The 19,695-nt window shown below is 52.1% G+C and overlaps 1 protein-coding gene across 1 annotated transcript in view; it reads left to right on the forward strand.

Annotated features, from left to right (window-relative positions):
• The window catches only part of Ryr1 (ryanodine receptor 1), a 128,656-nt gene that overhangs the window by 42,595 nt on the left and 66,366 nt on the right, over positions 1-19,695 (forward strand). Inside the window, exons 31-56 of the mRNA XM_059279630.1 lie at positions 749-835; positions 943-1,169; positions 2,224-2,836; positions 4,608-4,871; positions 5,170-5,370; positions 5,699-5,810; positions 9,069-9,215; positions 9,599-9,872; positions 10,576-10,690; positions 10,779-10,911; positions 11,595-11,689; positions 12,638-12,773; positions 12,978-13,164; positions 13,248-13,356; positions 14,569-14,689; positions 14,781-14,950; positions 15,779-15,999; positions 16,093-16,183; positions 17,040-17,180; positions 17,554-17,717; positions 17,819-17,897; positions 18,079-18,168; positions 18,571-18,711; positions 19,051-19,125; positions 19,202-19,277; positions 19,541-19,664. Of these exons, the coding sequence (XP_059135613.1) occupies positions 749-835; positions 943-1,169; positions 2,224-2,836; positions 4,608-4,871; positions 5,170-5,370; positions 5,699-5,810; positions 9,069-9,215; positions 9,599-9,872; positions 10,576-10,690; positions 10,779-10,911; positions 11,595-11,689; positions 12,638-12,773; positions 12,978-13,164; positions 13,248-13,356; positions 14,569-14,689; positions 14,781-14,950; positions 15,779-15,999; positions 16,093-16,183; positions 17,040-17,180; positions 17,554-17,717; positions 17,819-17,897; positions 18,079-18,168; positions 18,571-18,711; positions 19,051-19,125; positions 19,202-19,277; positions 19,541-19,664 (4,193 nt within the window). The remainder of the gene's footprint in view (positions 1-748; positions 836-942; positions 1,170-2,223; positions 2,837-4,607; positions 4,872-5,169; positions 5,371-5,698; positions 5,811-9,068; positions 9,216-9,598; positions 9,873-10,575; positions 10,691-10,778; positions 10,912-11,594; positions 11,690-12,637; positions 12,774-12,977; positions 13,165-13,247; positions 13,357-14,568; positions 14,690-14,780; positions 14,951-15,778; positions 16,000-16,092; positions 16,184-17,039; positions 17,181-17,553; positions 17,718-17,818; positions 17,898-18,078; positions 18,169-18,570; positions 18,712-19,050; positions 19,126-19,201; positions 19,278-19,540; positions 19,665-19,695) is intronic.

Consider the following 19,695-nt stretch of genomic DNA (forward strand, 5'->3'; position numbering starts at 1 on the left):
GATTACAGGTGTGTGCCACCACACCCCACCTGTGTTCCCCCTCCTCCATCCTTTCCTCCCTCCCTCCTCCCTCCCCCATGTGCCCTCTGCCCTTGTGCATCTGGCCGGGGAAGCAGGCTGTTCTGTGGCTCTTGGCTCCTTGCTCCTTACAGTGTAATCCCTGGGCCAGCATCATCTAGAATTTCATAGCTCTGCAGACACAGTCTCAGACTCCTCAGACCTGCTGACTGTGAATCTGTGTTTTACTGAGATTTCAGGGGATTTCTGTGCAAGTCAACCTCTGGAGAGCCCTGGCCTAGCTGCCTCCAGCCTCTTGGCTGTCCTTCTAACCCTTTTCTTGTCCTTTGGTTGACTGTGAATGGGGGTGGGGGTGGGTCTGTGGGTGCAGTCAGGTTCCAGTTTGGTTCTGGTAAGGCTTCTCCTCACCAGTGTTGTCTGGGGAAGAGGAAGGCTGACGAGGGTGGGTTCCACTAGGAAGGTCGGAAGAAGCCAGTCCGGGGGGATGCTCTGCCTTCCGAAGAGTGAGTAGGGAAGGAGGGGCTGTGGTGTGAACAGTAATGCAGCTGACAAGTTACTCGGAAGGAGCTGGAGACTCTTGGCCTGGCTGCATCAGGGTGGCCCCGCCCACAGGTCACCTACAGCCACTGTAGACCTCCAGTGCCCAAGTATGGATCTACAAAATTGGGCCAGAGTCCACACTGCTTCCAGCCCACCATCTCTCACACCTTGACCTCTTCTTCCTGGTCAGGTGGAACCCAACACGAAACTGTTTCCTGCCGTCTTTGTCCTGCCCACCCACCAGAACGTGGTCCAGTTTGAGCTGGGGAAGCAGAAGGCAAGGAGACAGGGATGGGTGCAGGCCAAGACTGGGGGTGTGCAGAGGGTACCCGTGCAGGACTGTGAGGACTGAATCCTGGCCCACTCTTTCCTCCCAACCCACAGAACATCATGCCTCTGTCAGCCGCCATGTTCCAGAGTGAGCGCAAGAACCCAGCCCCTCAGTGCCCGCCAAGGCTGGAGGTCCAGATGCTGATGCCTGTCTCCTGGAGCCGGATGCCCAACCACTTCCTGCATGTGGACACTCGGCGTGCTGGAGAGCGGCTTGGCTGGGCTGTGCAGTGCCAGGAACCGCTGATGATGATGGCACTACACATCCCAGAGGAGAACAGGTCAGGGCCCTGCTGGGCTCAGTGCCTTCCCCGACTACAACCCCGGGGCTCTACATGGTCCTAGGAGGTTCCAGGTTCTGGTCAGAGGACCCTGACTTGGACCCGCCCTCCTCAGATAATCCGACAGGGGGCTCTAGACCCACCTTAGGGAACCCCTTAGATCCATCCCAGTGAGCCTCATATCCATCTCAGGGGAGTAGAGTTACACCCCAGAGACCCTAGACCACACTCCAGGATCGTAAATCCATCTCAAAAAGCCCAGACTACAATCAAACTCCCCAACCCAGAAATTTCTCAGAAAGGCCTGGCTATATTCCAGGGCCTCTGGGCACATTCCAGGAGACTTCAGGCATGTCTCATGGAGATCTGGAACCCACTCTAGGGGTTCCCGACACACCCAGACCTGTGTTCACGTAGATGTTAGAACATTTTTAGGTATTTGATGGTGAAAGTTGAACCTAGGACATCTCCCATGCTAAGCAAGTGTTCTACCATTGGACTATAGCTCTTAAAATATTTTAAATGTTATTATTATCTTGAGATGAGATCTTCCCTAAGGTCCTGGTCTCATATAGCTAGGCTGGTCTTGAACTGGCTATATTGCTGAGGATAGCCATGAACACCTTCTTCCTCCACCTCCCAAGTGCTGGGATTACAGGTGTCTCCCACCACACCTGGCACATTAAGTTACTCCTGCTGGCCCACTCAGATATAACCAGGGTACTGGAACCTTCCAGAAAAAGCTCAAGCCCTATCTGGGGCATCTCAGCTACATCTAGGGGTTACCAGATCTTTTCTGCTAGTCCCAGAAACTCCAAAGTCTTAGTCCATTCTAGAAATCCTAGGCGTAGGGTATGGAGAACCCGAGCCCCTTAGGGTCTAGCAGGACCACGGAAAGACTCCTGGATTCAGAGCCACAGCCCCTTAGAGCCTGACCCTGCGGTATACCGAGATTCCCTTCTAGAGCCAACAATTCACCCAAGCCTCTCTGAGGTCTCTGTCTCCCTCTTCGTCTGACCCCGACCTCTGACTGTGCGCTGCACCTCTGCTGCAGGTGCATGGACATCCTGGAGCTGTCTGAGCGGCTGGACCTACAGCGCTTCCATTCCCACACGCTCGCTCTCTACCGCTCAGTGTGCGCCCTAGGCAACAACCGGGTGGCCCACGCTCTGTGCAGCCACGTGGACCAGGCGCAGCTGCTGCATGCTCTGGAGGACGCGCACTTGCCAGGTCCTCTGCGTGCAGGCTACTATGACCTCCTCATCAGCATCCACCTGGAAAGCGCCTGCCGCAGCCGCCGCTCCATGCTCTCCGAGTACATTGTGCCCCTCACGCCGGAGACCCGTGCCATCACACTCTTCCCACCGGGGCGAAGCGCGGAAGACGGGCCCCGCCGCCATGGCCTGCCTGGTGTTGGAGTCACGACCTCGCTGAGACCTCCGCACCATTTCTCACCGCCGTGTTTTGTGGCCGCCTTGCCCGCTGCTGGGGCGGCAGAAGCTCCGGCCCGCCTCAGCCCTGCCATCCCTCTGGAGGCTCTCCGAGACAAGGCACTGAGGATGCTGGGTGAAGCCGTGCGAGATGGAGGACAGCATGCTCGTGACCCAGTCGGGGGCTCTGTGGAGTTTCAGTTCGTGCCAGTGCTCAAGCTTGTGTCTACCCTCCTGGTAATGGCTCCCTCCGGTTTCCCTCCCCTCCCCTTCCACATCCGAAGGTGTGCAGCCGTTTATGGCTCCGTCTCCCACCTGTTTACACATTCTACTACCTTTCAATTTGCCCATCGTCTGCCCGTCTATATTCATTTTTCCCTGAATCCAGCTTCCTATCTTCTGGTTATGTTTCTCAGTATCTCCCTTCCCCCAGCTCGCCATCTAAACAATCATTCGTTTGTTCATCCATCAATTTTCCATCCACTCATCTCTCCACTCACTTATATATACCCTCATCTTCCCACCCACAAGTACCTCCAATTTTCTGTTTTTCTGTCCACCAACATATTCATCCATCCATCTATCCACTTTTCAGCATATCAATCACCTATCTCAACACTCATCACATGAGTCCGTGTTCCTCTATCCACATACCTATTTCCTTATTGATACGTATTCCTTCCATATAGCCAACAGTCACCTTCCCTTCGCCTGTGCATCCATTTGTATACCCAGCCACAAACCATCCATTACCTTTTCATACTGCATGTGTCCATCCTCAGGTATGTACATCCCCCTTTACTTCATACACTCATATTATTCATACACTCATATTACCATTCAACCATATATACATATGTATATATTTATCCAGCTTTTTATACATAAGCCAGTCTACCCATCCATCCATCCATCCATCCATCAACTCCCATGTCTGTTTCCTCATTCATCTATACTTATTTATTTGCTCCTGCGTCTATCAGTCTGTCTTAGTCACTGTTCTATTGCTGTGAAGAGACACCGTGACCAGGGCAACTCTTACAAAGGAAAACATTTAACTGGGGCTGGCTTACACTTTCAGAGTGTTAGTCCTTCATCATCATGGCGGGAAGCAGATAGGCATGGTGCTGGAGCAGGAGCTGAGAGCTTTACATCCTGATCCACAGGCAGCAGCCAGAGAGAAACTGGGCCTGGCATGGGCATTTGAAACCTCAAAATCCACCCCCAGAAACACACCGATTCCAACAAGGCCACACCTCCTAATCCTTCCCAAACCATTTATCAACCGGAGACTAAGCATGCAAATATATGAGCCTATAGGGGACAATCTCACGCAGACCACTGCACAGTCTAGCCACCTGCACATCATGTATCTTTATTTCATCCATCTCTTCCACCATTTCCTTCATCTTTCTATCATACACTCACTCATTCACTCAGCTCCCTTCAGAACTCTATAATTCAGTTTTTCCATTCATCCATCCAACCAGTCAATCCTCTTACCTCTTAGCACTGGCTCCTCTGCCTCCCTGCTCCTCTCCTTTATACCTTTTCTAACTTCCCTTCCACACTTCAGTCTATTAGTATCTTCATTATATCAGGTGAGAGCTGATGTATGCTGGGACCTGTGTAGACTGTGTTAGGTGTAGAGCATGTCTTGTCTCAGAGTCATCTACATTCCGGCTTAAGAGAAAGGACACTTACCTATGAAGGGAGTGGTGCTTATGTCTGACGATATGGTCTGGGCCGTGTGGGTGAGACATAGATGTGGACTGGAGGAGGGGTTAAGGAGTATCTTGATTATGTCCAACTCAAACCCCACTGTACTGGGGGATCTTAAGGAAAGTGGACAGCAAAGTGGGAATGGCATTCTATCTGTGGGAGGAGCCATATCAGCCAACGCAGGCATGGTCCTGGCATGTGTGGGAGAAGAAGGTCTGGAAAGCAGGGCTGGGGTAAGACCATGAGGTCCCCAGGCCCCCGGAAGGACTCAGACCTTGCCCTGCAGGTGATGGGTGTCTTTAGCGACGAGGATGTGAAGCAGATCCTGAAGATGATCGAGCCTGAAGTATTCACTGAGGAAGAAGAGGTAGAGGAGGAGGAAGAGGAGGAAGAGGAAGATGAGGAGGAGAAAGAGGAGGATGAGGAGGAAGAGGCACACGAGAAGGAAGATGAGGAAAAGGAAGAGGAGGAGGAGGCGGCCGAAGAGGAGAAAGAGGAGCTGGAGGAGGGTCTGCTCCAGATGAAGCTGCCCGAGTCTGTGAAGTTACAGGTGGGCTGACTTTTCCCGTCTTTAAGTCTCCATCCATCTGGGCTCTGGACTTTGTCCAGTGGCGGGTCGCGGGTGGCGGGGGTCGGGGGGAGGCGGGCTGTGGAAAGGCAGCGGGGTGGTGCTGCCTTGGGATGCTCACTCTGATTTCCACGAGAGGAGACTTGAGGACCCAAGCAGACGATGGTGTTTGAACCTGGGCCGGGCCCTGGAGAGGAAGAGGAAGCATTGGAAGTTTCAGGGAAGTCCTGATGGTCTCATCACCGTCCCTCCTACTGCATGGCTGCCCCCCCCCCCCCAGATGTGTCACCTCCTGGAGTATTTCTGTGATCAAGAGCTGCAGCACCGCGTGGAGTCCTTGGCGGCCTTTGCAGAGTGCTATGTGGACAAGCTCCAGGCCAACCAGCGCGGGCGCTACGGCCTCCTCATGAAAGCCTTCACCATGAGTGCAGCTGAGACCGCAAGACGCACCCGAGAGTTCCGCTCTCCGCCCCAGGAGCAGGTCCTCTGACCCCTAACTCTGGCTGGCCTTACTGTATAAACCCCAACCTCAAATTCCCCCAGGCCCAACTGACTCATGTTGGTCACCTTCAAAACTGGTGCTTGACCCTTGAACTTACCCACTAACCTTTCACTCTCAGGAGCTAACCACTGAGTCACCTGAGATCGATCATGACCCTTACCTAACCTCCACCTCTAGTCTCTCAGATATTTTTCACTAGCTTACATTTGGGCTCATAATCTTAGAGAGAGACTTACAGTTGGGTCTGTGACCCTTGACCCTGCTCTGAGATCGAAGGCCTTTAGTCTATCATTTAATCTTTCTCTAGATCAACATGCTATTGCAATTCAAAAATGGCGCAGATGAGGAAGATTGTCCTCTCCCTGAAGAGGTCCGCCAGGATCTGGTTAACTTTCACCAAGACCTGCTGGCACACTGTGGTAAGAAGAGAAGTTCAGAGAGCCTTGCCCCCCAAAAAACTTTCTTTTTGCAATCTCTCCTGAAGCTTCATTAAGATTTACTGATCTTGCTGGGCCATGGTTGCACACACTTTTAATCCCAGCACTCGGGAGCAAAGCCAGGCGATCTCTGTGAGTTCAAGGCCAGCCTGGTCTACAGAGCGAGATCCAGGTCAGGCACAAAGCTACACGGAGAAACCCTGTCTCAAGAAACCGAAAAAGAAAAAAGAAAGATTTACTGACCTTAAACAGCTGGAGAGATGGCTCAGTGGTTAAGAGCACTGGCTGCTCTAGAGGACCTGGGTTTGACAGCTCACAACCATCTGTAACTCCAGTCTCAGAATGTTTAATGACCTCTTCTGGCCATTTCAGGCACCAGGCATACACATGATGCACAGACTTACATGCAGCCTAAACATTCATATATGTAAAATAAACATAAATAAATCTTTAAGTTGGGAGTAGCGGCACATACCTTTAATCCCAGCACTCAGGAGGCAGAGTCAGGTGGATCTCTGAGAGTTTGAGGCCAGCCTGGTCTACACAGTGAGTTCTAGGATAGCCAGAGCTACATGGTGAGACCCTGCCTTGGCAAAAAACTAAAACAAAAAAACATGTATTGGTGCTATAAAATGATTGACTGATTGATTGATTGAATGAATGAATGAATGAGTGAATGAATGAATATATTGTTGAACAGATAGATAATGAATGGGAAGATATGACTAAATGAAAATATATTTGGGAGGATGGGAATATGAATAGACGGCTGTGGGCAAATGATTGGATAGGTGTGCAAATTGATGGACAGAAGGATGGATGAACGGCCATCAAGATGTCCCAGCAGGTAAAAGTACTTGCTACCAAGCTTGACAACCTGAGTTCAATCCCCTGGACCCACATTATCAAAGAAGAGAACCGACTCCGGCAAGTTGTCCTCTGATCTCCACATGTGTTTCTTGGCGTGCACTCAGACACACACACACACACACAAACACACACACTCACACTCACACTCACTCAGACACACACACACTCACACACACACTCACTTAGACACACACACTCACTCAGACACACACACACTCACTCAGACACACACACACACACACACAAATAAGTACGAATTTTTAAGAAAATGGGTGAAAAAATAACTGGGAGGCTGACTAGCTGGCTGGAGAGCTAGCAGATTCAGTGGAAGGAGCGCTGGCTGGCTCGGGAGTCGGCTGTCTTCTGTTTCTGATGGGAAATTATCGACAGTCTTGCTGAGAGTCCCTTGTCTGTGATTAGTCATTGTTCTCTGGCTGACTTTCAAGATTTTGTCTTTGCTTTTCAATGGCTTGAGTTGTTGTAGTGTCTAGATATGGAGCTCTTTGAGTTGATCTTATTTGGAATTTCAGTTTCTTGGAAATGTAAATTAGTATTTTTTTTTTTTTTAAATCAAGATTGGAAAGTCGAGTCAATCTGCTTTCGCCTCTTTCTCTCTCTTCTCTCTGTCTGGGAATCTCATTATGAGTGTATTCTGTTTCATGGTGTCCACAGTCTCTCAGGGTCTCTTGCTTTTTTTCATCCTTTTGTTTTTCTGATTTTTTAGGTTAGTAAATCTCTACAATCTACTTTTAAAAATATTTATGTGTGTATATGCATACCTGTGTGTACATGTGTGTGTGTGATCGGATGTATGTGTGCATCTGTGCAGAAGTTAGAAGATAGCTTGCAGGAGTCTGTTCCTACCTTGTTGCTGAGACAAGCTCTCTCTTGTCTCTGCTGCCCTGCTGCATGGAAAGTGTCATCTGGCTGATTCTCCTGTTTCCACCACGCATCTCCACATAGGAGTGCTGCCATTACAGATGCGTACCACTGCATCCAACTTTCATATGGGTCATGGGGACTGAACCCAGATCATCTGGCTTATGAAGTGAGAGCTTTTACCCACTGAGAGACATCTCCCTTGCCATCTACACCCCCTTACCACTCAAATCCATACCTCTCTAAGTGATTTTTAAAGATTTTTTAAAAATTGCTTTCTAAATTTAAAAAAAAAAACATTTGATTGGAAATTGTGTAGTTATTATGTTTTTTTTTTTTTGGTTTTTTTTTTTTTGGTTTTTCGAGACAGGGTTTCTCTGTGTAGCTTTGCGCCTTTCCTGGGACTCACTTGGTAGCCCAGGCTGGCCTTGAACTCACAGAGATCTGCCTGCCTCTGCCTCCCGAGTGCTGGGATTAAAGGCGTGTGCCACCACCGCCCGGCTATTATGTTTTTTAAAGTTAAGTTCTCATGTAGGACAGCCTGACCTTCAACTGGACATGTAGCCAATGATGACCTTGAAGTCTTGATCTTCTTGCTTCCACCTCCTGGGTGCTGGGATGACAGGTGTGCACAAGTCCAGCTCTGTACTTACCTGTGGGGTTCTTTTTTATAGTATTTACCTCTTTGTTTATTTTCTCTACTGAGCCCAATATAGTGGTACACGCTTTTAATTGTAGCACATAGGAGACAAAGGCAGACAGACATGTATTAATTTGAGGCCAGCCTGGTCTACATATTGAGTTCTAGGATAGTGAGACCCTGTCTCAATACACACACACAATAATAATAATAATAATAATAATAATAATAATAATAATAATAATAATAAATTCTCTGATGAGTATTCCACTAGCAGCATACTTTCTTTTAATTCTTTTGACTCTTTCTTCATTCTTTTCTTTCTTTTTTGTTCTTTGAATATATTTGGATGAGTTGATTAAGGGACACATGCTTCTGGGAATGGTGGCTTAGACTGGCACTCAGGGGGCCGAAGCAGGAGGATCACTGCAAGTTTGAGGCTAGCCTGGGTGACACAGGGAGTTCAAGACCAGTCTGGTCTATGTGATTCTGTCTCAAAAATCTAACAACTATTTTCCAAATTAATGAAAAGATGCAGAGCCAGGCCTGTCTGCACACACCTGTCGTCAACAGCACTTGGGAGGTAGAAGCAGGAAGACCAGGAATTCTAGGTCCACCTAGACTACGTGAGGCTGTCTCAAAAAAGCAAACAAGCCCAAGAAATGAATGACAAGTCCTTCATAGAATGAAGGACATGTGGGGAAACGCACAGACACAGGAAGAGCAGGATGAAAAGTTCCGAGAGTGCATGCCTGAGTGAGAAAGAGGTAGACAGACAGATGAGTGAAGGGATGACCAGGCGAATATGCAGGCGTGGAAGGGGGCATCCATACTGTCCTGATCACCTGCAGGAATCCAGCTGGAGGGAGAGGAGGAGGAGCCGGAGGAAGAGACCACGCTGGGTAGCCGCCTAATGAGCCTGTTGGAGAAAGTGCGGCTGGTGAAGAAGAAAGAGGAGAAACCCGAGGAGGAGCCAGCAGCTGAGGAGCAGAAACCTCGTGAGGACTGGGGACAGGGGCAAGGACAGGGTGGGGTGGGCGGCTCAAAGCTCGGGGAGACTGTCTCTGAAACATGTGCTCGTGTGTGTGTGTGTGTGTGTGTGTGTGTGTGCTCACGTGTGCGTGTGCTCACGTGTGTGCTCACGTGTGTGTGCTCACGTGTGTGTGTGTGTGTGTGTGTGTGCTCACGTGTGCGCTCATGTTCCCATGAGTACAGGTGGCTGCAGAGGCCAGGGGAGGGAGGGAAGGAGAGAGGGGGAAGGAAAGGAGGAAAGAAGAGATCCATGTGCTTGTGGCAGGTGGAAGACAGGGGAGGGAGTGACAGAGATGCTTCCCCCTCCTCTAGTTCAAAGATCCAGCCTCGCATCCCAACTCTTTCTCAGAGTCCTTGCAGGAGCTGGTGTCCCACACGGTAGTGCGCTGGGCCCAGGAGGACTTCGTTCAGAGCCCTGAGCTGGTGCGGGCCATGTTCAGCCTCCTGCATCGACAGTATGATGGGCTGGGTGAGCTGCTGCGCGCCTTGCCCCGGGCCTACACGATCTCTCTGTCCTCGGTGGAGGACACCATGAGCCTGCTGGAGTGCCTGGGCCAGATCCGCTCCCTGCTGATTGTGCAGATGGGTCCCCAGGAGGAGAACCTCATGATCCAGAGCATTGGGTGAGTGCCCCTCCCTAGCCCGGCTGCCCTGTGCAGGTGCTCTTTCGTCCTTCCCACCCCTCGGCAGCTCTTGGTCATTTGCTGTTTCTGAGTCTTCTACCGTAACAAAGGGAATGGCCATGCCTACCCTGCAGAGTGGCCGTGGAGCTTCAGGGACCTGTGCTTATAGTAATTACAAGATGGCAAGTTTGGGGTGGCACTCAGGAAGCCGAGGCAGGAGGATCTTGAGTTCCAGGCAATCTTGGGCTATACAGGATGTTCTAGACCAGCCTGGGATATATAATGAGACCCTGTCTCAGAATAATAATAAATATTAATAATGGGGCTGGTGAGATGGATCAGTGGATAAATAATTATAATCCCTGCCTCCCAGAGTGGCTGCAAGGATGGATAAAGAGCTAGGGGGTGGCTCATACCTGTCACCTCAGCACTTGGGAGACAGGACACAGGGGATGCCTGTGAATTCTAGGCCATCCTGGGCTACATAACTCCAGGCCAACCTGAAGTACCAGAGTGAGACCTTGTCTCAAAACCTAACGAAAACTAAATAAACAAAAAAGGATAGATGAATTTAGATCTGCAAAAGGCACATAGAGAGTGAGGACTGTTATCACCATGGTGACCGTGGCTCTCCCTGGATGCGCTCTCCCCCGCCCCCACACCCCCAGGTTGTGCTAACCCCACATACTCTGTCTGCTCACAGGAACATCATGAATAACAAAGTCTTCTACCAACACCCAAACCTGATGAGAGCGCTGGGTATGCACGAAACGGTCATGGAGGTCATGGTGAACGTCCTCGGGGGCGGCGAGTCGAAGGTGAGGGACCTAGATGGATGCAGGAGCTCAGGGAGCGGACACAGAGTGCAGGCTCTCACCACTGGCCCTCCCTGCCTACCCTCTGCAGGAGATCCGCTTCCCCAAGATGGTGACGAGCTGCTGCCGCTTCCTCTGCTACTTCTGCCGAATCAGCCGGCAGAACCAGCGCTCCATGTTTGACCACTTAAGCTACCTGCTGGAGAATAGTGGCATTGGCCTGGGTGAGAAACCCCAGGGGCCATAGAGTTATCCTCAGCTACGTAACAAGTTTGAGGCCAGCCTGGGCTACATGAGACTGTCAAAAAATAAAAAATAAAAAAATAAAAAAGAAAAGGAAAGAAAGAAAGAAAGAAAGAAAGAAAGAAAGAAAGAAAGAAAGAAAGAAAGAAAGAAACCAACTAGGACCGTGGCCCAGACAACCATGGCTGGCCCACAGCTCACAGGGCAGCCAGGGAATAAAGCTCAGTCTCAACATCATCAACCCAGAGGCCTGAGAGCTGGGATGGGGAAAACACAAAGCAGCTGAGGCCTTAGCCCATTGTGGAAAGGGGGTGGTCAGGAAGGGGCTTCCCAGAGGAGGCGACACCGTCAAACTGGGGAAGGGCTGGAGAGGTGGCTCAGTGGTTAAGAACACTGGCTGCTCCATCAGGAGGACCAGAGTTCAGATCCTAGCACCCGTTTTATGTGACTCACAACCGCTTGTAACTCCAGCCCTACAGGATCTGGTGCCCTCTTCTGGCCTCCATGTCCACACACACACACACACACACACACACACACACGCACACACACACGCACACACACACACACACACACAGATGCGTATAAACCTTTTCAGAAAGGAGTGAGGAAGGCAGTGACATCTACCCACACAGTCCACTCTGATCACTCTGTGTCCCCACAGGCATGCAGGGCTCCACACCCCTGGATGTGGCAGCTGCTTCGGTCATTGACAACAACGAGCTGGCCTTGGCATTACAAGAGCAAGATCTGGAAAAGGTGTGTCGAGAGGAAGCCTGACCATGCCTGTCTGTGTGGGCACATGCTGGCTCTGAGCATCCTGTTCAGACTGATGTTCAGACTGGTGTTCGACATCCCAGGGCTCAATCAGAAGAGGAGCCAGTGGCTCCTTCAGTCTACACAAGAGGGGCAGAGGGCAGGTCTATGGGCTGTACTCCCCCACTGGGTTTCCTTGGTGCTTGTCATGGCCGAGTGGGGCTAAGGGGGTGCTCTGGAGTTCAGCAGCTAATGTCAGTGGTTCCGCTCCCTAGTTGAGTGACCTGGGAAAGAGACTGTCTTTTGACCTCTGTCATTTAATCTGCTCGGTGAATAAATACATAACCATGATTTCATAGAGCATTAATGAGTTCATCCCTAAAAGCATTTGTAAGCCAGATATAATCCCAGCACTCGGAGGCAGAGACAGGTGGACCTCTGTGAGTTCGAGGCCAGCCAGCCTGGTCTACAGAGTGAGTTCAGGCTGGCAGGGCTTCATAGAGAGACCTTGTTTCAGGGGAAAGAGGTAGGGAGACTGGTTAGAGAAAGCCCCATTGAGAAAGTAAAATTTGAATAAAGCTCGGAATGATCTGGGCAGCCAGACAGACCTCAGGGGGAGAAGCAATACAGAGGCCCTGGAGCAGCCAAGAGCCCTTTGTGGCTGGGATAGAGGCAGTGAAGATGGACTGCTGAGAAGTGAAGTCATGGAGGTCCTGTAGGCCGTAGCAGGGATGCTGGAGTTTATCCCAAGGGAGACAGAGCCAGTGTTGGGTGTGGAGGGCGGACCTGACTCACGTTCGTGGGGTGGGTTGTCAGGTGGAGAAGGATGAGGCAGGTAGAGCTAGCTTGCTGAGGATCTGGAGGTGCGTGGGGGACCGAGGAGCCCCAGGATAGCAAGCCCAGACCTGGGGAGGAGAGCGGTCTTGGGCTGAGCTCCCGTCTGCTTTCCAGGTTGTGTCGTACCTGGCAGGCTGTGGCTTACAAAGCTGCCCCATGCTCCTGGCCAAAGGATATCCTGATATCGGATGGAATCCCTGCGGGGGTGAACGCTACCTGGACTTCCTGCGCTTCGCTGTCTTTGTCAACGGTGAGGCAGGGTGGGAGGTGTGGGGTCGCCGACTAAAGCCTCCCTCTGGTGACATCCAAACCCTGAGCCAAAGGCCTCCCCGGGAGGGGATCCCTTTAAGTGTGTTTGAGGGTCAGTGGGGACCTGACATTGCCTTTGGGTGCTCTGGGTTCTGGGGTGTTGTGGGGTCTCCTTGAGAGCTCTCCTGACCTTTCTGGGTGCCAGGTGAGAGCGTGGAAGAGAACGCTAATGTGGTGGTGCGGCTGTTGATACGCAAGCCTGAGTGCTTTGGACCTGCCCTGCGGGGCGAGGGTGGCTCAGGGCTGCTGGCTGCCATCGAAGAGGCCATCCGCATCTCTGAGGACCCCGCACGGGATGGACCCGGTGTCCGCAGGGACCGGCGACGTGAGCAGTGAGTCCCTGTCCCTTTCTCAGAATGGTAGCCACCACTACCATGTCCCTGGATTCCTCCCGCCACCACCTTCTCCTCTACAGCTTCGGTGAGGAGCCTCCTGAAGAAAACCGGGTGCACCTGGGACATGCCATCATGTCCTTCTATGCTGCCTTGATCGACCTGCTGGGACGCTGCGCACCTGAGATGCATGTGAGCCCTGGGAGGGCAGGTGGGCTGGGAAAGGCCTGGGCGTGAATGGCCAGCCTTCAACCTTAGCATTCAGGTTCTGGGCAACATTCATACAGCTCACTGTGGGTGTGGTCCTAGGCTAGGTGATGCTGGGCACGCACTCATGACCAAGACACCCTCAGGTCCCGATCCCATGGAGCCCAGTGGAGGGAATGGACAAGGAGTGCAGGCCCAGAGGACTCGGGGGGTGGGGGGGTGGGAAGGTACATACAGATGAGTTCTTCAAGGAGATTTGAGCCAGGAGTGGTGCCACACTGAACTCTGCCACACACACCTATGGTCACGGCACTGGAGAGGAGTCCTGGGAGTTTGAGGCCAGCCTCCATTACACAGTAAGACCCTCTCAATACAGCTGTGTGTGTTGGCACAGGCCTGTCATCCCAGGACTGGGAAGGTAAAAGCCAGAGGGTCAGAAGTTCAATGTCATCTTTGACTACACAGTAAGTTGGAGGCCAGCCTGGGCTACGTGAGACCTTGCCTCAAAAACCAAACAAAAGCCACTAGCTCAGTGCCTGCCACCAAGCCTGATGACCTGATTTCGATCACCAGGACCCACGTGATAGGAGGAGAAAACCAACTCCCATGAGTTATGCTCTGACCTCCACATACACACCATAGCATGTGCACCCCTAATAAATGAAAGCAAACAGCCCGGCATGGGGGTGCACACCTTTAGTCAAGAGGTGGAGACGGGTGGATCTCTAAGTTCCAGGCCAGCCTGACCTACGTATCGAGTTCCAGGATAGCCAGGGCTGTATAACAAAGAGATCCTGTCTCAAAACAAAATAAACACCCCCCTCCAAAAGAAGAAGCAATGGCCAGCAAAACGGCATCACCAGGGCTCACTGGACAGCTAAGTTAACTGGAACAATAAGGTTTAGGTTCAGTGGGAGACTCAGTCTCAAAAAACAAGGGAAGAGCAGTAGAGAAAGAAAGCCACCTGACATCAACCTTTGACTTTCACTTGGGGTATAGGGGCAAGTACACATACTTGCATCCACATGCACATGTGCGCACACACACATGCCTCCACATACACACATGCACATTGCACATGCACACAAAGGAGGCTTGCTTTACCATCCATGTGTCAGGAATGGCTGGAATAGAGCAATTCCCAAACGGGGCACAGTTGTCTGATGATACGCCTGTTCCCCTGTCCACCATCTCCAGCTGATCCAAGCGGGAAAGGGTGAGGCCCTGAGGATCCGAGCCATCCTTCGGTCCCTTGTGCCCTTGGACGACCTCGTGGGCATCATCAGCCTCCCACTGCAGATCCCCACCCTGGGCAAAGGTAGATGGGGCAGGAAATGTCGAGAGAGTGATGCTGGGAGGGAGCAAGAGGGGGTGAAGCAAGGCTAACACCCCACCCTCCTTGCCCGTAGATGGGGCACTGATACAGCCGAAGATGTCCGCCTCCTTCGTGCCTGACCACAAGGCATCCATAGTGCTTTTCCTGGACCGAGTGTACGGCATTGAGAACCAGGACTTCTTGCTGCATGTGCTGGATGTGGGGTTCCTTCCTGACATGAGGGCAGCTGCCTCACTAGACACGGTGAGCAGGCCCACCTAGCCAGTCACCCACGTGCCTCCACACAGGACAGATCAGCAGAACTGGGATTGCATGCATTTCCCGATCTCATCTCCACCTCGTGATAGAAAACAAAACCTATGAAAAACAGTTTTGCTGAAGGGTGGGCAGGAATCCCTAATACCTTCAGTTATGAAAAGGCATTGACTGGGTGTAGGGATACACACCTTTAATCTAGTATCAGAGAGATGGAGGCCAGAGGACAGTGAGTTCCCCGGGCTACAGTCAAATTCTGCCTTAAAAAAACAAAGCAGAGCTGGGTGTGGTGCTGCGCACCTTTAATCCTAGCACGCAGGAGGCAAGGGCAGGCCGATCTATCACAAGTTGTAGGCCAGCCTGGTCTACATAATGAGAGACCCTATCTCAAAACAAAAGCCAAAGCAACAACAAAAAGCTGGGCATGCCTGTAATCCCAGCACTTGGGAAGTAGAGGCAGATGACCGGCCGTTCCAGGCTAGCCTGGGCTACATGAGATCCTGTGCAGAACAGCCAAATAGGAGTCATGGGTTCCAGTAATCAGTTCCTGGCTTGTGTGTGTGTGTGTGTGTGTGTGTGTGTGTGTGTGTGAGAGAGAGAGAGAGACAGACAGACAGACAGACAGACAGAGACAGAGAGAGGCAGAGAGAGAGACAGAGAGAGATTTATTTCTTGTTACCTAAGTAATAAGGATGTGGGTAGAGATCTGGAGGAGTGAGATTTAGGAGAATGACTGATCAGAAAAGAAGCCTGGGTACCAAGGCAACACCAGGGGTGTATGTGCAGCGGGCCTGATGACCTCACCCTGTATCCCAGGCTACTTTCAGCACCACAGAGATGGCGCTGGCCCTGAACCGCTACCTGTGCCTGGCCGTGCTGCCGCTCATCACCAAGTGCGCGCCACTCTTCGCGGGCACCGAGCACCGTGCCATCATGGTGGACTCCATGCTGCACACGGTGTACCGCCTGTCCCGTGGCCGCTCGCTCACCAAGGCACAGCGTGATGTCATCGAGGACTGCCTCATGGCGCTCTGCAGGTGAGGCGGGTCCGGATGGCTGGGGGGGTGGGCGGGGCCTCGAGGCGGAGCCTCGGGTGAGATCTCCGCCCCCTCGGGGCGTGTCCTCTTCAGGTACATCCGCCCGTCCATGCTGCAGCACCTGCTTCGACGCCTGGTGTTCGACGTGCCAATCCTCAACGAGTTCGCCAAGATGCCACTCAAGGTGAGGGCGGCCCTCAGCGGGAGCCTGTCCTTTTCTCACCTACACTCTGGCTCTGCTTCGTATCAGCCACGCCCACCACAGCTAACCTACGCTTGAGGACAGCGAACTCGGAGGAAACCAATTAGCCTCCTCATTTGCCAGCTAGGATTCCCATGACATTCGCTCTGCGTCATTGGCGCTACTAACATTCCCTAATTACCGCTTAATTTGCCTAACTAAGTAAGCCAGCCCCCGCCTCAATTAACATATATCTTCATGGGCGCACTATTTTCCCTAATTAGCATTTTATTCGCATGCCCAGACCACCAGCCTTCCAGTATTCAAATGAGTGCGTTTATTTGAATAAACAGTACCATAGCTATTCTGAATATTTGCATACTGTCTCTCCTACTTTGTCATTTGCATGCTAGTTTGCATAAGGAGCTACCCCCACCCCAACTTAGACTGTCTTGCATAAGATGCCTAAATTAGCCCCAACTCTAAGTTGCATATTGGGTAGTGGAGGCCTTTTTGATTACCATATATTTGCACGGGGCACTGCCTATGTTTCTATTTGACATACTAATTTGCCTAAGCACAGATCATCCCATTAGTGTGCACACAACTCTACCAGGAGACGGTTAGCTTGCCTATTTCTGTAAAAACAACAGACAAACCCAGCCGTAATTGAATGCCCATCCTGGCTCTCATTGAGAATACTAACTCTGCATAATGAGCTATCCAGGACCATTCTCTGATAGGCACATCACCCTTCCCTCATTAGCATCTCATCTGCAAGCACCACCACCCTCTGCCTCCTGGGGCCTTCTCTGCCTGCCATCTGCTTATGCCTCCTCTATGTGTCTCTTGCTCTCAGCTCCTTACCAACCACTATGAGCGCTGCTGGAAATACTACTGCCTCCCCACAGGCTGGGCCAACTTCGGGGTCACCTCCGAGGAAGAGCTGCACCTCACACGCAAACTCTTCTGGGGCATCTTTGACTCCCTGGCACATAAGGTCTGGGCACCCATGGGATCTCAGAGGAGGCTGTGTGGAGGGTTTGAGGGTTCAAGTGTGAAGATCTGGAATGAAATCCCCGTTGGGTATGGTGGCACACACCTCTAATTCCAGTGGTCGGTGGAAGCAGGATTAGGAATTCGAAGTTACTCTGGGGTTATATATCAAGTTTAAGGACAGCCTGGGCTCCATGAGACCTTGTCTAAAAAACAAACAAAACGGAAGGAAATGAGGCCTGGGCTGTAGGGAGAGTGACTAGCAGGTTTGTGGGTTCAGAGAGGAGAGTCAATGGTTAGAGGGTGGATTGGGGACTGTAGCACTAGGGTGCAAGTGAAGCCTGCATGGCCCTCCCCTTCATGCCTGGCACCCTCAGAAATACGACCAGGAGCTCTACCGAATAGCCATGCCTTGTCTGTGTGCCATTGCGGGGGCGCTGCCCCCTGACTATGTGGATGCCTCGTACTCATCCAAGACGGAGAAAAAAGCCACAGTGGACGCTGAAGGCAACTTTGACCCCCGGCCTGTGGAGACCCTCAAGTGAGACCTGGGGACAGACGGTGGTGGGACTAGGCTGGGTGACGGAAGGTTCCAGAGAGGAAAACCCCACCAATGCCTGCCACCCGCGTCTCTACTTACAGTGTCATTATCCCAGAGAAGCTGGACTCCTTCATCAACAAGTTTGCGGAGTACACCCACGAGAAGTGGGCCTTCGACAAGGTGAACACCGGGTCCTCCACCTGCCTGCCTTCCTTTCCCAAGCCCCAAATCTTCTCTGAGACCCAGATGGTCTTAGACCCGCGGCCATCCCTAGGACCGTCACTGTTCTCCGAGAGCCCTCAGTCCCTGCAGGGTACCCCACCGCTCTGCTGCCCGCCTTTCACCCCGCTTCCTCCTCTAGATTCAGAACAACTGGTCCTACGGCGAGAATGCTGATGAAGAACTGAAGACCCACCCCATGCTGAGACCCTACAAGACCTTTTCAGAGAAGGTGACCGAACCCTCCCTCGGGCCTGATGTCAGAGCTCAGAACGAAACTCCAAAATCTAGGGGTCTGGGGAGGACTGAGACACTTCATAGGTTGGTATCTGGTCATGGATTTTGCCTTCTCTCAAGATCGGATGCTTCCCCTGGAGGACCCCAGAACTCTCATGTCTTTTAGAGTCCTTGGTAACCTCTCTGAGGCCCTTAGAAAATGGGTACTAGCACTGTGTTTGAGACACTTGTTTACAGAGCAGATCAGGGTCCTGAGTTCCAATCCTGACCGCGCCACTTCCTACGTTCTATCCCTTGGTGGGGGTTTCTCCCCCGTGAGCCGGTAGAGACCAGGGAAGCTGAACGGTCCTTCCTTCTGGGCCCATTCCACCAACTCTGCTTCCTCTGTCTACCCCAGGACAAAGAGATTTACCGCTGGCCCATCAAGGAGTCCTTGAAGGCCATGATTGCCTGGGAGTGGACAGTAGAGAAGGCCAGAGAAGGTGAGGAAGAAAAGACAGAGAAGAAGAAGACGAGGAAGATATCCCAAACTGCCCAGGTGAGCTTGCTAGGAGGCAGAGAAGATCTGAGCAAGGGAGGGGCCGGGAAGAGTGGGTCTGAGGAGGTGGGATCGAGAGGAGCCCAGTGATAGAGGAGTTAAGAAAGGGCTGGACCTGTGGGGTGGCAGTGAGGCCTGGCAGAGGGGAGTAAGGAGGAGGGCAGCCCTGAGCAGAAATCTCAGCATCGAACGGACAGCCACCGATCTGAAGAGCGGAGGAGGGTGCCTTAGAGACAGGCCCTGAAAGGGCTGCCTCGGGGAAGGCTTCTGGAGTCAGGGTCAGAGCTAATTGGTCTTCCTACTGGTCCGTTAAGGATCCCTCTCCCTCTCTCCTCTCAGACATATGACCCTCGAGAAGGCTACAATCCCCAGCCCCCAGACCTCAGCGGGGTCACATTGTCCCGGGAGCTGCAGGTGAGACTGTGGACTCTATTTGGGAAGCACAGGGCCGCCTGAATCTGGTCCTTGACTCTCTGCATCCCACCTCCAGGCCATGGCCGAACAACTGGCGGAAAATTACCACAACACGTGGGGGCGAAAGAAGAAGCAAGAGCTGGAGGCCAAAGGTGAGGACATCCAGCCCTCCGCACCGCTGGCCCCCTTCTTCCTTCTCTTCTCCATTCATAAGTCCTGCGGTCACCAGGCCTCGGTTAGAGTCCGGGCTTCATGGCGTCACTAAATCACCCTCACCGGCCCTGCTCCACCGCCCCAGAGTCGAGCGTCAGAAAGCGGTGTTTACGTTGTTAGCACCCTTTTAGTGGTGCAGGAATCGCAGTGAGAGTAACCTGGGTCTTCCCTTGCCCTGATTTCTTATCTTTGCCGTCCCCAGGGGGTGGGTCCCATCCCCTACTGGTCCCCTACGACACGCTCACGGCCAAGGAGAAGGCACGGGACCGAGAGAAGGCCCAGGAGTTGCTGAAGTTTCTGCAGATGAATGGCTATGCTGTCACCAGGCACGTGAGCGGGGAACCTGGACAGAAGCCC

The sequence above is a fragment of the Peromyscus eremicus genome, chromosome 1 (assembly GCF_949786415.1).
Source record: "Peromyscus eremicus chromosome 1, PerEre_H2_v1, whole genome shotgun sequence".
NCBI classification, from domain to species: Eukaryota; Metazoa; Chordata; class Mammalia; order Rodentia; family Cricetidae; genus Peromyscus; species Peromyscus eremicus.